The 18822-nt window shown below is 35.3% G+C and overlaps 1 protein-coding gene across 2 annotated transcripts in view; it reads left to right on the top strand.

Annotated features, from left to right (window-relative positions):
- mpp1 (MAGUK p55 scaffold protein 1) overlaps positions 1 to 18822 on the top strand; it is a 45582-nt gene that overhangs the window by 18500 nt on the left and 8260 nt on the right. Inside the window, exons 2-8 of one of the 2 annotated variants that reach the window (XR_012396470.1) lie at positions 11914 to 12042; positions 12632 to 12710; positions 12944 to 13029; positions 14081 to 14149; positions 16998 to 17517; positions 17599 to 18391; positions 18638 to 18808. Coding sequence is in view for 1 of the 2 variants with exons in the window: in NM_214692.2 (NP_999857.2) it covers positions 11914 to 12042; positions 12632 to 12710; positions 12944 to 13029; positions 14081 to 14149; positions 16998 to 17194 (560 nt within the window). In the remaining variant the exon portion in view is untranslated. The remainder of the gene's footprint in view (positions 1 to 11913; positions 12043 to 12631; positions 12711 to 12943; positions 13030 to 14080; positions 14150 to 16997; positions 17518 to 17598; positions 18392 to 18637; positions 18809 to 18822) is intronic. The other variant, NM_214692.2, reaches the window with a different exon arrangement.

Raw genomic sequence — 18822 nt, 5'->3', positions numbered from 1 at the left:
AATATTCAGGAGGGCTAAAAATTCTGACTTCAACTACATGTTATTAGCTAATGAAACAACAGTTTTATTAAGCAGCTATATTATATTAAAATAAGCTTTTTGAACATCTTTAGGAATAGACAGATTATACATTTAGATCAGTAGATTTCATTTCATTTTAGAGGCATGAAAGGGTTGTAAACAGACTCTTTAAGGTCTACATATTTTGGAAGATGACACAGCTAAATCTCAGCAGGGCTGCTCTGGCTTGTGTTCACTCAGTGCAGTCTTCATTAGTCAGTTGTACAGTTTTTTTCCCCGGGGCACAAACTAGAAATTGAACACACTGCAGGTATCAGCCGGAGCTTGTATAGTACAGTTCTGCTGCTGTAGTGCACTGCAGTGCGGGTCTACTCAATGGCCAGAGCCTGCCAACATTTGGATGTAAAAATATTTAACAAAAGCACCTAAAACCATCCCTTAAGTACAAAACACCCAACTCTTAAAAACTCTTTTTATACTTCTGCATCAAGAGCATGCGTATGTTCTGGCGCAGGCTCCGCGCGGTCACATAGCCCTCGTTGTGGCTGATTAGTGGCTAAGTAACACAACTACACTGTAAAAAATATCGTTTAGACCAAACAAAACACATCGATATATTCAAGTTATGACAACATCTAACAAAAATGAAGTTCAACAAACTTTATGAGGTTAGCCAAATGACATTTCCTCTTCAATCAGAATTTTTAAACTCCATTCTTAAGTCAGGTACTCAAAAAATTAAGTTGGTTCTACTAGTTTTTTTTATTATTAATATTTAAAAAAATCCAGTGTTATGTACTTAATTACCTGCAAGTTTTACAGTTTACAAACTCAAATTACCTGTAATTAGCTGAAAAGGTTTCATTTTTGGTTTGTTTTCAGATTTACTGTTCATTTAGTTGCTTGTAAGAAATAAATTTAACAACAACATTTATGTTTTCCAGTAAATTTGGTTGTTGTTGTTGTTGTTTTAAACCACAGGGGTGATTCATTCCACTGTGGCGGCCCCAGATTAACAAAGGTAGTAAGTCTAAAATAAAATAATGAATAAATTAAACCACAGATTTTCATGGTCTTACAAAACAAAAACATGGTCTGTGACATAAAAATAACAAAAAGCGTCAGTGTGTGAACTTAAAAATGCCAAACAACTCCATTAATGTGGAAAAAATGAGTTATCAACCCAATTTCTTTGGATTGCTACAAGTTGTATACAACAAATATTGTTTTAATCTAATTGACAGATATATTTACCTTTAAATTAGTCACATTTTCAGTTGATGTAATTATCAATATTTTCCTGTTTTGAAACTTAAACTTATTCTGCAAACCTAAAGTTTTAATATAATCAGCAATTTAGCAATTTAGTTACAACAATGTATTAAACTATGTAGTAATAACACATCTCTTGAGTTATTTTTTTCAAGTGTAGTTCCTTGTTTGAGGAGTGCATCTATATTTTAATGCAGTACTTCCAAAAGTTACTTTCCTCAACACTGCTTACAATATACTACAAGTACATGGATGTGAGTATACCTATAACATGAAGTAAACTTAATAATATACTCCAACATTACTTATGTATGCTGCTTAAATTGGACTTTAATTATTCTAGTGTTTTATAAGGTGCTCAGCACTGATGATCATGTGACAAATGTCTCCAGCCGTATGGAAACATGAGGCTTTCTTTGTCTGTTTAGTCACATGTCAGTCCTGACTCAGTGAAACTCACAACTGGGAAGTGTGCTGAGCTGAATAAAGAGTTCAACACCATTACTTAGCACTTGGAAATAAGGATGTGTTCAGTAATAGACGATTTTCACTACCTTATATGACACAAAAATCTCATATCCTGATAATGGAAACAAAATATATATAAATATATACTGTGCATATTTATTATGTATATATAAATTATATGCAGTGGGGGGAATTAGTATTGAACAAGTCACCATTTTTCTTAGAAAACACATTTCTAAAGCTGCTGTTGACTTAAGGTTTTCGCCAGATGTTGGTAACAACCAAAGAAATCCATATATAAAAAGTAAACAAAAGTCATTTGTTTACAAATTAAGGTTTGTGCAATAAAATGAAAATGACAGGGAAAAAGTATATACACTATGGACAATTCAGCCTACCCAATTCACCTGTAGGAAACTCACGCGAACGCAGGGAGAACATGCAAACTCCACACAGAAACGCCAACTGACCCAGCCGAGGCTCGAACCAGTGACCCTCTTGCTGTGAGGCGACAGCACTTCCTACTGCACCACTGCGATGCCTAGTATTAAATGTTGATAAATCGATTATTTTGGGAAATTCAGGCCCTTAAAAGGTATTAAAAAGCCTTAATTGTGTTTTTACAAGGTCTTAAATTTTGTTCGAGCGTTGTCCAAAGTGTTTGACTCCAAAAAAGCATCAATATATTTATTTTCCTCATAATATTAACAACAGCGTGCTCAATCCACGCGAGTGGTTTGGGCTGCGGCGTTTTCGGCCAAGCTCCTCTTTCCAGGCGATGTCCCGTGATTTGCGACAAACGTGGTGATGTGACGCTCTCCACATGTAGTGAAACCATAGAGCAAAACAGATGGGAAATTGTACGTTTGCGTACTCCTGGTTGGAGAAAGTCGAGTTTAAACAGTGGCTGAGACCTGTCGCTGAAAAGAACCGTGTATTTTATAAGCTTTGTTTCTTCCGAGCTTATCTGAGTTCTGTTGCACGGTTGTGCTCCATTGATTTATTGAACTACAACTTTTTATTAACAACTGTTTATTAAATTAAAGGTTTGATACTGATTAGAACTTGAAGTGGCGAAAAGGTCTTAAAATATTCTGAGAAGGTCTTTAAAAAGTCTTAAAAAGATATTGAAATTGCTTTGCGTTTACCCTGATGAAGAAAGGGAGGTGTAGTTTAGCAGTGAAAGCCCAGACAGTGGCTGAAATCTCTCAGTAGTCTTCAGCAAGCTTCTGCCCTTCCTCAGTGTAAATGAATATCAGCTGCTTCAGTCCAGCATATACATTAGCAGGAGGATGAAGATGAACCCAGGGTGGACATTTCAGCAAGACGATGATCCAAAACACAGCCGAGGAGACTCTCAGATGCTTTCAGAGAAAGAAAATCAAGCTGTAGAATGGCCCAGCCAATCACCTGATCCGAATTCAATAGAGAAAACAGAATAAAGCTCAGATTTGATAGACGAGACCCACAGAACCATCAAGATTTTGACACTCTGTTGAAGTCTGTGTATAAATATGTTCACATTCATATTTCTTAGTAACTATTAAAGTCATTTAAACTGACATTCGACCTAAAACCATTTTAATATTACAAGCCAATAACATATTATGACCAACAGCGTCGTGTTTGTCTGGAAATCCAGCTTTTTCAGTCAGTGAAAATCAGGGAATTTGATATTTGGCTTAAAGTGGGAATGCATTAGTGTCACTGATCCCATATGGGATTTACTTGCGGAGAACATGAACTCTGTAAACTGCAATAGGCGTGTTTATGCCAGCGTTGAGTTCAGTACATGGCACATTACTCCTGAAGTGCTGATTTCACATCTTTCTGTGCATGGGCACGGCGCAGTGGGCTCTCTTTAGCTGACCCATGCGTCGATGCAACCTTTGCTCGGGACGTTTGGCAGTTTCCTATCAGCACATGACTTCCCTGAAGACGGCTCTGTCAGCAGTGTGCAGTGAGCTCACAGGACGCTGGGGTTTTACATAGAGGAAGTATGCTAGTGGCTTTGGGATCCAGACGATTCTTTTTAAAAGAACTGTTTTTTTAAGTCCAAGTGCCTCTTTTTTTCTTATTTGAAGCGACAATTTTTTTTTTCAAATAGATTTTTTGTGGTTACATGTCTAAAAATGTACATGTCTAAAATGCTTTGGCTGTACTGTACAAAATGTCACGCCAAAAGCTACTTCAACTTGAACTTAAGAGAGAGAGAAAGATCAGCTTTTACCTACAAATATAATAAATAAGGATATAGTTTAAAATCATATTCATTTTTACATTTACATTTAGTCATTTAGCAGACGCTTTTATCCAAAGCGACTTACAAATGAGGACAAGGAAGCAATTTACACAACTATAAGAGCAACAATGAATAAGTGCTGTAGGCAAGTTTCAGGTGTGTAAAGAAAGTGTAAGAAGCAAAACATTAGTAATTTTTTTCTTGTAGTTAGTGGACGAGTCAGAGAGGCAATTGCAGATTAGGAAGGGAAGTGGAGACTAAATAGTTGAGTTTTTAGTGGTTTCTTGAAGACAGAGAGTGACTCTGCCGTTCTGATGCAGTTAGGGAGTTCATTCCACCAACTGGCCAGATTGAATGCGAGAGTTCAAAAGTGATTTCTTCCCTCTTTGGGATGGAACCACGAGGCGACGTTCATTCACAGAACGCAAGTTTCTGGAGGGCACATAGATCTGCAGAAGTGAGAGCAGATAAGGAGGAGCAAAGCCAGAAGTCGCTTTGTAAGCAAACATCAGAGCTTTGAATTTGATGCGAGCAGCAACTGGCAGCCAGTGCAAACAGATGAGCAGCGGAGTGACATGTGCTCTTTTAGGTTAATTAAAGACCACTCGTGCTGCTGCGTTCTGGAGCAGCTGAAGAGGTTTGATAGAGTTTGCTGGAAGCCCGGCCAGTAGAGAGTTGCAATAGTCCAGTCTGGAGAGAACAAGAGCTTGAACAAGGAGTTGAGCTGCATGTTCAGATAGGAAGGGTCGGACCTTTCTGATGTTAAAGAGTGCGAATCTGCACGATCGAGCAGTTCTAGAGATGTGGTCAGAGAAGTTTAGTTGGTCATCAATCGTTACTCCAACCTCGTTTATCTGGATTGAAAAGTTATGATGTAGAGTCGGGTTGGCAGAAGCTTCCAGCATTTCTGTTTTCGTGAGGTTAAGCTGAAGATGATGATCTTTTATCCAGTGTGAAATGTCAGACAGGCAGGCTGAGATGCGAGCCGGAACCGAATTTTTGTTTGTCGATTGCATGTAGCTGACCATTAACACTATGTGCTGTGGGTAAAAAGGGGGCTTTAATCCGGCTACCATTGCAAGTATATTTCAAACCAGTGGAAAGCACTGAAAGATGTTTGTTTGAATACATTTTACATTGATAATGGTGGGCTGCAATGTCAAGCAATGATACATTATACACTATGGCTATATACAGATGGTCCGGCACATTTTATCATTATAATGCTATAAACAGCTTTTACATTCTGCTTTATGTCAGTCATACAGACCAAAAGCAGCAGAATTGCCACACGGTGTGCGCTTTCTTTTTATATTTATATTTATTTTGTAGTTGTTGTTGTTCTGTAGTTCAACAGAAGGTAAAGATGTGTCATCATGTAGTCTTGTGTTGTTTGTTAGTTGATAAAATACCTGCTGATAACCCTGCAAATCAATTATCCCAAGGAGACACATTAAGTAACCTTAACCTTGCCTGTTGTGTAGTGTTTTGTACCCTGAACAGGTCTGACTAGCAGTCTTCAGCTGTGTATTTCTACCTGACACAGCATATGTGTTTACACCATTTAGACGGGCTCTGCCTCTGCTCTTTATGTGTCCATCCACACACTATATTTATACTATATTGGATTAGATGTACCTTTACTGTATACAAGTAAACCTGCAGCTCAAGATTACCATACAGTATGTGAGTGTTTAAATGCGGAGAAACAGTTCCTGTTGCAGTTGCAGTTCCTGTCATGTGGTCTCCTTAGCCTGGGACTGTTATTTTACTTGCATGGATGTAGTCATGAAGTCGGTTTATCTTCACTTGCTTCATCTTATTTAAATGTAGAGTGTTTGAGAGGCTTTTATACAAATACAGATTCATGCTTGGATGTTTAGACGTCTTTTGATAAATCAGGACATCAAGACACTTTTTATTATAGCAACATTTTTTCACATATTCATGCCTTATGGTCGCATTTATCACAGGGTGTTCATAAAAAGTCTTAAATTTTAAAAACAGGCCTTAAAAAGTCTTAAATTCACAGAAATAATGTCTTAGGTCTTAAATAATTTTAACAGGTCCTGATTTTCGTTTGTTTATATCAAGTTGGCCTATTTGATTTGGCCCACCATCCCATCTAAGAGAGAGTGAATGACAGGTATTTATATATATATATATATATATATATATATATATATATATATATATATATATATATATATATATATATATATATAAATTTAACAGATTAACATTTTAAATGCTTTCTTTTTATTTTTTTATTTACATTTTTATAGTTAAAGCTAACTGAAATTAAATATATGGCAGCAAATCAATCCCAATAATAATCAAGCGCAGCGGTGATGTTTACGAGTGAGGAGAAGTGAGCCGTGAGCAGATTACAGGCCTACACACGAGGAAACTACCGCACAGGGGATCTTCAGGGGATATATCCTATATAATTTTATTTAATATACATTTATTTAATTAACTAGCTTTCCACACCATACAGATCAAATGTGGATCATCCATCCCAAGCTCATTCTGTAAACGTAGCCCAGCAGACGTTTCTGTTTTTTTTAGCGAATGCTACGGGTCGGTGTGATGCCGCTCCTCTTCGTACTCGCCGGCTGATAGCTCACCTTCGTGAGCTTTTCTTTTTCCGGACGGCTTTTGTAAATCGTTGCTTGGGTTTAGGGAAGGTGGAGGAGGAGGGCGGGTCAACCGATTGGCCCGTCGCCCAGTCAATCATTCGGTCATTTAGTCATACAGTCAGTCGGTCAGCTCGACAGCATGCCCAGGCGGCTTTACGCGAGAACATCGCAGGCGTGAACAGCGCAAACGAGAGGCATCAGAGACGCGAAAAAGTCCGCACATCGGCCTCTTGCAGATTCGTGAAAACAAAAACTGCACAAATACGTACCTCGAGGGACTTTTTCCACGGTCTCCAGAAACGTCCACAGATCCCTGGATTGGGATCATCATATCTTGCATCCAATCCCGGCTAACTTCCAGAAAGGTAGAGTAACCAATAGCGTTAGCAATAACAAGTAAACCAAGTCCCGTCCCAGGACTAACAAAAATCACTCGCTCTAGGCATGACCTCGCTCGCGATTATTATTGGCATTGATTTGCCGCCATATTCATTCATTCATTCATTTTCTTGTCGGCTTAGTCCCTTTATTAATCTGGGGTCGCCCAGCGGAATGAACCGCCAACTTACCCAGCAAGTTTTTACACAGCGGATGCCCACCGTGTGCCTTTTTCTGAGAGTGTACCATTATCAGTGTTAAATGTATTCAAACAAACATCTATACATATTGAACTTAACATATGATGATATATATTTGTATATAAAACACATAGTCGAGAAATAATTTGCATGCTTCAACATTACAAACCAGCCTTCTGTCTGTCAAGCTTTTTACATTCAAAACGTTTCATGTGTTGGGGGTTTTAAAGAATTTAGAGGAATGCTGTTTCGCACAAAAAATACAGGTGTGTCGAGTTAAAACAGTGGCAAAGGGTTTCTGAGCCTCTCATACTCTGTCAACAGACATGTTAGACATTATCTAAAGTTTTGTACGTTTCAATTCAATTCATCTTTATTTCTATAGCGCTTTCACAATGTGTCAAAGCAGCTGAACATAGTAAATTGTTTAGTTTAGTTCAGTTAAGTGTGGTTTAATTTTCACTGCTGAAAATCCAAACACTGAAGAGCAAATCCATCGATGCGCAGCTCCACAAGTCCCAAACCAAGCAAGCCAGTGGTGACAGTGGAGAAACAAACTTCACCGATTGACGAAAGTGAAAGAAAAACCTGGAGGGAAACCAGGCTCAGTTAGGCACGACTATTTCTCCTCTGTCCATACCTCTTGTGCAGAGAGGTTAAACTGCCGGAGTATTAAACCAATTCATTATTTTTGCTGACATTATGCATTATAACTTATTAAAGGTCTCCAAAATTGACATTTAGAAGATATAAACCCGATATAAAGCTGAAAAGCTTGCAGTTTGTCACTTCTGACTGAATGGATCAACATTTTTTCTTCACCACATGCTTCAGTTTCTCATCAAATCTTCTGAATAATTAAATCTGACATGCTCCAACATGCTATCTGACAGCTTAAAGACGGCTCTCATATGGAGAATGAAGTCACGTGCACTGCTCAGGTGTGAGTTTCTCAGACTTCAACAGAGTGTAAAAATCTTGATGGTTCTGTGGGTCTCGTCTATCAAATCTGAGCTTTATTCTGTATTCTCTATTGGATTGGGCTCAGGTGATTGGCTGGGCCATTCTACAGCTTGATTTTCTTTCTCTGAAAGCATCTGAGAGTCTTCTCGGCTGTGTTTTGGATCATCGTCTTGCTGAAATGTCCACCCTGGGTTCATCTTCATCCTCCTGCTAATGTAGATGTTGGACTGAAGCAGCTGATATTCATATACACTGAGCAAGGGCAGAGGGTTGCTGAAGAACAACTGAGAGATTTCAGCTGCTCTCTGGGCTTTCACTGCTAAACTACACCTCCCTTTCTTCATGTGTTCAATACTTTTTCCCTGCGTCATTTAATTTTATTACGCATAACTTAATTTGTAAACTAATTAGATTTGTTTTCTTTGGTTGTTACCAACATTTGGTGAAAAGTCAACAGCTCCTTTAGGTTTTCTGAGAAAAATGGTGACATGCCCAATACTTATTTCCCCAACTGTATATGTAGTTTTCTACAGAAAAAGAAAAAAATTCTAAAAGTGAATTCATTTATATGAATCTTGGATTTCAAGCCCACAAAGACCGTGTGTTTCACAATGTGTGAAATCAGCATACTTCAGCAGCATATCCAGCTGACACCGGACTGTACGAGTCCTCAAACCTGACGTCAGCTCATAACTCATCATCACATCTTCAAGTCAACTCAAAGCTGAGGCTAAAGTCCTGATCACGTAACAGTAGAAATCTGCTGTAAACTTTGTCCCGTTCGTGACATTCATGCTGAGCTTCACGTCAGTTTACTCGAGAGTTTTTCTCAGTACATCACTGCTTGAAGGGTTATAAAAAAATAAGACATGGCATTTTTGCACAGGGTATGATTGACATGACTGACCGTTGCCCTGTATAGGTCATCAGTAAATGAAGTCACACTTTATTTTAAGGTACCTCTAAGGAGGTTTGTTTAGTCATGTGAGCTGAAATCAAGTCCACTCATCAGGCAACATAACCATGCCAACCAGTTCCCAGCATTGCAGGACCAAATGAAGTGTGTAAATGTGAGCGTTCAATCATTAACCCTGGACAGATGTTCACACGGACTCTTCATTCTTCTTCTCCATCACTCCTCCATGTTATTTTGTATTTGTCCTACATGGCCGTTGAAAGCTTGATTCTGATTGGCTGATGAAGATGTGCTGCAGGCACACAAAGTCATAAAACGTTACTATTTGGTTAGATTCAGGTCATGATGTCAGGTGACCAAAATTCAATGTCTAGTCAGTGTCTAAGGATAACGATAATGACGTTGAAAATTGATTGACTTTAGGTTTTGTTAAATCCAATATTGAGACCAACATCTTAAATCAGCGTCATATTGATGTCAAACACTGACATTTATTTGTCATGGCAACCAAACTCCAACGTCTGATAGACGTCATAGTGGTAACGTTCACACAACGTCAAGCTGTAACATCATTAGAAGTTGATATTTGGTTGATTTTTGGTTGTGTTAAATCCAACAACAAGCCAATATCTTAAACCAACGTCATACTGACATCAAATACTGACATTTATACGTCATGGGAACCAAAATCCAACGTATGATAGACGTCATAGTGGTAACGTCCACGTAACGTCAAGCTGTATCATCTTTTTATATTTGGTTGATTTTAGGTTGTGTTGAATCCAACATCGAACCAACATCTTAAACCAACATCATATTGTTGTCAAATGCTGACATTTATTCGTCATGGCAACCAAAATCCATCGAATGACAGATGTCATAGTGGTAACGTCCACACAACGTCAAGCTGTAACATCATTAGACGTTTATATTTGGTTGGTTTTAGGTTGTGTTGAATCCAACATCGAACCAACATCTTAATCCAACATCATAGTGACGTCATATACTGACATTTATTCGTCATGGCAACCAAAATCCACTGAATGATAGACGTCATAGTGGTAACGTCCACACAACGTCAAGCTGTAACATCATTAAACGTTGATATTTGGTTGGTTTTAGGCTGTGTTGAATCCAACATCGAACCGACATCTTAATCCAACATCATAGTGACGTCATATACTGACATTTATTCGTCATGGCAACCAAAATCCACTGAATGATAGACGTCATAGTGGTAACGTCCACACAACGTCAAGCTGTAAAATTCTTAGACGTTTATATTTGGTTGATTTTAGGTTGTGTTGAATCCAACGTCGAACCAACATCTTAAACCAACATCATATTGTTGTCAAATGCTGACATTTATTCGTCATGGCAACCAAAATCCATCGAATGATAGACGTCATAGTGGTAACGTCCAGACAACGTCAAGCTGTAACATCATTAGACGTTGATATTTGGTTGGTTTTAGGTTGTGTTGAATCCAACATCGAACCAACATCTTAATCCAACATCATAGTGACGTCATATACTGACATTTATTCGTCATGGCAACCAAAATCCACCGAATGATAGACGTCATAGTGGTAACGTCCACACAACGTCAAGCTGTAACATCATTAGACGTTTATATTTGGTTGGTTTTAGGTTGTGTTGAATCCAACATCGAACCAACATCATAGTGACGTCATATACTGACATTTATTCGTCATGGCAACCAAAATCCACCGAATGATAGACGTCATAGTGGTAACGTCCACACAACGTCAAGCTGTATCATCTTTAGACGTTTATATTTGGTTGATTTTAGGTTGCGTTGAATCCAAAATCGAACCAACATCTTAAACCAACATCATATTGACGTCATATACTGACATTTATTCGTCATGGCAACCACAATCCATCGAATGACAGACGTCATAGTGGTAACGTCCAGACAACGTCAAGCTGTAAAATTCTTAGACGTTCATATTTGGTTGATTTTAGGTTGCGTTGAATCCAAAATCGAACCAACATCTTAAACCAACATCATATTGACGTCATATATTGACATTTATTCGTCATGGCAACCAAAATCCATCGAATGACAGATGTCATAGTAGTAACGTCCACACAACGTCAAGCTGTAACATCATTAGATGTTGATATTTGGTTGGTTTTAGGTTGTGTTGAATCCAACATCGAACCAACACCTTAATCCAACGTCATAATGACGTAAAATACTGACATTTATTTGTCATGGCAACCAAAATCCAACGAATGATAGACATGTTTTATTTATTTATTTATTTATTTATTCATTCATTTAATAGTGGTAACGTCCACACAACGTCAAGCTGTAACATCATTAGACGTTGATATTTGATTGATTTTAGGTTGGACGTTGGACACTGACATCATTCTGACGTAGGGTTCTGACGTTAACTCGAACTTTATCTACAAACAAAATGCAATGTCACTACGACGTTGGGGTACAATGCCAATCTGATGATGATGTCTTGTGCCTGCTGGGTAAGGTGTGGCTGTATTTTCAGATAAACACACAGATAAAGTAGTTCAGGCAGCTTTTGTTTTTGCTTTGAAATACGATTATTTCTCTTACCCCATTGGCAGATTTTTTCTTCACTTTACTTCAGAAAGATTCACTTTCCTTTAGCTGTTTTACACAGTAGTCGCTGTGCAATCACAGGATTCTGTTCTCCCGCTTGTATCTCTGCATAGATACATGGATTCATCTGAGAAGAAGCAAATTTTTGGGATCTCAAAGGTGATTGTATTGTTATTGATTGTAGATGTTTGTATTGTCAGGCCGCCATGCAGACATATGAATGCAAAGGGCAGGAGGTCTTCTCCAACGGCAGCGCTGGACATATGAACGGCAGAGATGCGACCAGGATGAGGGAAGTCGCCTTTGAGAAGAACCCGTCTGAACCGCTGGTACACTTTCTGTTTTTGTGCACTTCTTTTCTGAGCCAGTTTCTCTCATTGTTGTTCAGCTCCAAATAAAAAAAGTGAGGCTGAATGGAGGAGGCTTGTTCTTTATCCTCGCGCTGCAGATGCTCTGTTTAACTGTTTGCGTTCAGTTTTAACACTTACAGAGTCACCATGTAAAGAGCAAATGCTCTACAGCATGACACAACTGACTCTTGAAAGGAATGAGAGATGAGACTCTGATTGGTTCAATGCACGTTATGCTCAAAACACATCCATAACTCATTAGGAGAATAAACACAACCCTGTTAGACCATGCATTGCGGCACAGACCGCAATTTTCAGTCCTTAAAATAGCAAAAGTGAATTCGGACATGCCCATTTTACGCAGCTTCTGCTTTCTGAGCTTTAGACTTTGCGCTTAGATCTTTAAAATAGAGCCAAATAAATCAAATTTTGCAAAAATTGTGTGATCAATGGGCAAAAACTGTAATATGACCTTTATAATACTGATAACCATGACAATTTTGTTTACCATAATTGTGATATGAAATGTTTATACGGCTACATCTCTAATTGTGCTGTATGCTTTCAGGGAGTAACTTTAAAGCTGAATGAGAAGCAGAGGTGTACAGTGGCCAGAATACTGCACGGAGGAATGATACACAGACAAGGTTCAGTGTGTGTGTGTGTGTGTGTGTGTGTGTGTGTGTGTGTGGTACATTGTATTACTTACACTGTGGGTACCAAATGTTCCCACAAGTATAGCAATACCAGTACAATTTGGCCTCATGGGGACATTTTTGTTGGTCCCCATGAGGTAAACGGCTCATAAATCAAACAGAATGAAGTATTTTAAAAATGTTGAAAACATTAGTAACACTGTTTTTCATTTCTTAAAAAACAGGTTCTTTACATGAAGGGGATGAGATTGCAGAAATCAACGGGAAAAGTGTTTCTAATCAAAGTGTAGACCAGCTGCAGAAGATTCTGGTGGGTATTGAAGTCCTTTGTTTGTAAAGAATAAATACATTTTAGCATGGTTAAAAAGAGCATGTATTAGAGAAATAAATTACTTTGAAATGATGCAATGCTATTGGATACTCAATTGCATTTATTTACAAATGATTGTAGTGCAGTCTAAAACTCTTATGTGTGGGTAAAAATTACACCCTAATACACTGCTTTATTTATTTATTTATTTATTTATTTATTTATTTATTTATTTATTTATTTGTTTATTTGTTTGTTTACTTATGTATTTATTTTATTATATATTTATTCATTTATTTATTTTTTATTAATGTATTTGTTTGTTTATTTATTTATTTATTTATTTATCTATTTATTTATTTATTTATGTATTTATATATAAATTACTTAATTTATTTGTTTGTTTACTTATTAATTAAATAATTTGTTTGTTTACTTATTTATATATTTATTTATATATGAATCACTTAATTAATTTGTTTGTTTGTTGACTTATTTATTTGTTTACTTATTAATTAAATAATTTGTTTGTTTACTTATTTGTTTGTTTGTTTGTTTACTTATTTTTTATTTGTTTGTTTATTTATTTACGTATTTATGTTTGTACTTTCATTTTAGTTGTCTTTTATTTCTTTAGTTTTAATTTCCAAAAGGAATCCTCATTGCACTTAGCAATCATAATAAAGCTTGTTAAGTGGATTTTATGATTTATGAAGGAATTATACTGCTTTGTTTTGTTATTTCATCTTCATTTTCAAGTAGCAGGGTATTTACAGCTACTGTTTATTTCTGTTAATACTTTCTGTGCACTCTAAGGTAAAAAAGGACAGTTCCTAGTTCTTATCATGGATGTCAATGGCTGCTTTTTCCCAACATTCTTCAAAATATCTTTTTTTGTGTTCAACAGACGAAATAAGCTTGTTTAGAACTGTGTGTAAATGAGGACATTTTCATTTTTTGGGTGAACTGTCCCTTTAAGTAACCTTCAAAAGTGTTTGTGTGTGCACATTTACTGTGATTTGACGTGTTTCTATACTGTTCCACATAACAGAAAGACACAAACGGCGTCGTCACGCTGAAAATCATCTCCAATCAGCAAAGTCGACCAATGGCGTGTGAGGTGAGTAAAACATCCGCGTCACATTTGACCAATACCCTGCTTCCATTTGTGTTTCATGATCACAATCGACTGCATCTGCAAATACTCCCTCTAATGGGGTTTGATCACTTCTTTCTTTATCTGCCTATTCTGTATGCTTGATTAAATAAAGGTGTGGGGTTTATCATGAGAAAGCAGTGAAATGCACAGGTGACTATTAAATCGACAGTAGCAGAGAATAACTGTAGATTTACTCACTCATTCAGATAATCTTCTGCCATCTGCTGGTCACACAGCGTCAAACACGAGTTAAAGGGATAGTTCACCCACAAATGAACATGCACTCAGTGTTTACTCATTCTCAAGTGGTTCCAAACCTTTAGGAGTTTCTTTTAAACACGAAAGAAGATATTTTGAAGAATGTAGAAAACCGGTAACCATTGACTTCTACTGTAGCTAATTCTATGGAAGTCAATGGTTACCGGTTTTCAGCTCGTTTCTTCCAAAGCCATGTCCAAAGTGTCTTCTTTTGTGTTCAGCAGAATAAAGAAACTCATAAAGGTTTGGATCAAGTAAAAGGGTGAGTAAACAATGACTGATTTTGTGTTATTTGGTGAACTGTCTCTTTAAATTAAGCAGACGGTGACCATGTGATGAGCTGTTGTAGTTTTCTTCTTTCATTATATAACAGAAACCATTCTGATATTGTAATGTTTGATCACGTAGATCCTTCTAGAACTCTGCTTATAGACTATAGTGACATAGTTGTAGTTATAGATCTGTCTGTCTGTTTGTCTGTGTGTAATTGTTTGTACCTTTGTCTGTTTTATATATGACATGTATTTAACATTATATTACATACAGCACACACTATTTATTTATTTTGTTTGTTTATGCTCAATGAAAAAATAATAATTTTTAAATGTTTTTTTTTTATTATTTACTTTAAATGTATTCATTTATTTTAAACTAAATAAAAAAATAATAATTAATTATCTTTAATTGTATTATTTTATTTTGTATTATTATTTATTTTTAATTAAACTTATTCATTTAGTTTACATTTTATTTATTTATTTTAAACTTAATAAAATAAAATAGTTAATTGTTTTTAATTGTATTATTTTATTTTGTAATATTATTTATTTTTAATTAAACTTATTCATTAATTTTACATTTTATTTATTTATTTTAAACTATATAAAATAAAACAATTGTTTTTAATTATATTATTTTATTTTGTAATATTATTTATTTTTAATTAAACTTATTCATTAATTTTACATTTTATTTATTTACTTATTTTAAACTAAATTAAATAAAATATTTAATTATTTTAATTGTATTATTTTATTTTGTATTATTATTTATTTTTAATTAAACATATTTATTTATTTTATATTTTATTTATTTATTTATTTATTTTAAACTAAATTTAATCATTAATTATTTTTAATTATTATATTTTATATTATTTATTTTTAATTAAACTTATTCATTAATTTTACATTTTATTTATTTACTTATTTTAAAATAATTAAATAAAATAATTAATTATTTTTAATTGTATTATCTATTTTGTATTATTATTTATTATTAATTAAACATATTTATTTATTTTGCATTTTATTTATTTATTTATTTTAAACTAAACAAAATAATTAATTATTTTTAATTATTATATTTTATATTATTTATTTTTAATTAAACATATTCATTTATCTAACAATTGTATTTATTTGTTTTAAATTAAATAATTGTTTATTTTTAATTGTATTATTTTACTTTGCATTGTTTGATTTTTAATTACTTTAAAAATAAATAAAACTAATTTAATTACTTAATTTTAATTACTTATTTTAAGCTAAATTAAATTTATTTATTGTATTATTATTTTTTATTAATTTTATCAATTTATTTTAAATGTTTTGTATTTATTCTTTTTAATTAAACATATTTATTTTTGATTACATTTATTATTGAAATATTTTTTATTTATTTATGTATTTTTCAGATGTTAGTTAAGGAGATGCACCAATGTGTCAGCCAATAATCAATATCGGCTGATCAATGTAATTAGTTATTGTTTAAAAAAAAAGTCAATGATAACATGGTTAATTTTGGTCACTGTAAGAGAGTACCTTTAAAGCAGCTCATGTCTGTGATCAGAGATCTCCCTTCACAAAAGTATGTTATGCACATTTTAAAAAGTTGATGCACATCCTGGGAGTTTTGCATTAAGCATTTTTTATGCAATATTCCAAATTTACATGAAAAGAGGTGGATTGGAAACAGCAACTGACAGACACTATGTATTTCAGTGGCTGCCGTTTTCTCCCGTGTTTAACAGAGGAAAGAAACGGGTTTGGAACCCTAACCCTAACGAGTAAACGATGAGACAATTAAGCATGTTCTGTGAACCTTTTCCCTAAAAAAAGTCATTTTTATAAACTGTCCTTTTCATATTTATAGTGTTTACTATTTATAGTAAACACTAGAGCGTTTTAAACCATACTATAGTAAATAACTTGACTTAATCTGTTGTGGTAATTCTATAATTGATATGATAACAAATAGCAAAAATATTAATTTAAACAAACTACCTAAAACTTGTACATCTGGAGGTTATATTACACTAAAACACACCAACGTTTACTGTACTAAAATCTGAAGTATTCTACATGATTTAATCTCGTTTTTCAGTTAGCTAGTTAATACTACAGTATGTTGTACCATTAACCAAGTGTTGTAAATATTATAATATAACCTTTACCATTTACACTCTATAGTATTTACTATAAATGACTATAGTATTTTTTCAAGTGTTGAATCATCTTAATTCAGACAGTGGTTTGTAATGTTTATGTAGATGTATATGAGAGCACAGTTCGACTATGACCCAGCCAAAGATGAGCTCATCCCGTGTAAAGAAGCAGGCCTGAAGTTCCAGACGGGCGACATTATTCACATTATCAACAAGAAGGATCCCAACTGGTGGCAGGGGAAAGTGGACAGTTCCTCCACAGACTTCGCTGGACTCATCCCTTCTCCAGAACTGCAGGAGTGGTGCGTTCAATGCCTACATTTTTATAAAACGTAAAATACGTTGTGTTGCACGTTTCAGATGGCAAATCCACTAGAGGGTGCTGTCTAGATTTTAAAAAATTTGAAATGCGTTAAGAGTACATTTTGTTGCACGTTTTAGATTACAAATCCATCAGAGGGTGCTGTCTACATGTTTGCGAACCTGAAATACGTTACTTAGGGTGTGTTTTGTACGTTTCAGATGACAAATCCACTAGAGGGCGCTGTCTATATGTTTGTGAATCTGAAGTACGTTACTTAGGGTACGTTTTGTTGTACATTTCAGATGACAAATCCATTTGAGAGTGCTATTTACATGTTTGCAAACCTGAAATACGTTACTTAGGGTACATTTTGTTGCATGTTTTAGATGACGAATCCCTTAGAGGGTGCTGTCTACATTTTTGTGAATCTGAAATACGTTACTTAGGGTGTGTTTTGTACGTTTCAGATGACAAATCCACTAGAGGACGCTGTCTATGTTTGTGAATCTGAAATACTTTACTTAGGGTGTGTTTTGTTGTACGTTTCAGATGACGAATGCACTAGAGGGCGCTGTCTATATGTTTGTGAATCTGAAGTACGTTACTTAGGGTACATATTGTTGTACGTTTCAGATGACAAATTCATTTGAGGGCGCTGTTTACATGTTTGCAAACCTGAAATACGTTTTTTAGGGTACATTTTGTTGCATGTTTTAGATGACGAATCCCTTAAAGGATGCTGTCTACATTTTTGTGAATCTGAAATACGTTATTTAGGGTACGTTTTGTTGTACTTTTTAGATGATGAATTCACTAGAGAGCAATGTCTACATTATTGTAAATATAAAATACGTTACTTATTGTATGTTTTGTTGCATGTTTCAGATGACGAATCCATTAGAGAGCGCTTTCTACATGTTTGCGAACCTGAAATACGTTACTTAGGGTGTGTTTTGTACGTTTCAGATGACAAATCCACTAGAGGACGCTGTCTATATGTTTGTGAATCTGAAGTACGTTACTTAGGGTGTGTTTTGTTGTACGTTTCAGATGACGAATGCACTAGAGGGCGCTGTCTATATGTTTGTGAATCTGAAGTACGTTACTTAGGGTACGTTTTGTTGTACGTTTCAGATGACAAATTCATTTGAGGGCGCTGTCTATATGTTTGTGAATCTGAAATACGTTACTTAGGGTGTGTTTTGTACGTTTCAGATGACAAATCCACTAGAGGACGCTGTCTATGTTTGTGAATCTGAAATACTTTACTTAGGGTACGTTTTGTTGTACGTTTCAGATGACAAATCCATTTGAGGGCGCTGTTTACATGTTTGCAAACCTGAAATACGTTACCTAGGGTACATTTTGTTGCATGTTTTAGATGACGAATCCCTTAGAGGGTGCTGTCTACATTTTTGTGAATCTGAAATACGTTATTTAGGGTACGTTTTGTTGTACCTTTTAGATGATGAATTCACTAGAGAGCAATGTCTACATTTTTGTAAATCTAAAATACGTTACTTAGTGTACGTTTTGTTGCATGTTTCAGATGACGAATCCATTAGAGAGCGCTTTCTACATGTTTGCGAACCTGAAATACGTTACTTAGGGTGTGTTTTGTACGTT

This window comes from Danio rerio, chromosome 21 (genome assembly GCF_049306965.1).
Source record: "Danio rerio strain Tuebingen ecotype United States chromosome 21, GRCz12tu, whole genome shotgun sequence".
Classification (NCBI taxonomy): domain Eukaryota; kingdom Metazoa; phylum Chordata; class Actinopteri; order Cypriniformes; family Danionidae; genus Danio; species Danio rerio.
The sequence above is the reverse complement of the archived record's forward strand: the minus strand, read 5'-3'. Positions and strand labels throughout refer to the sequence as shown.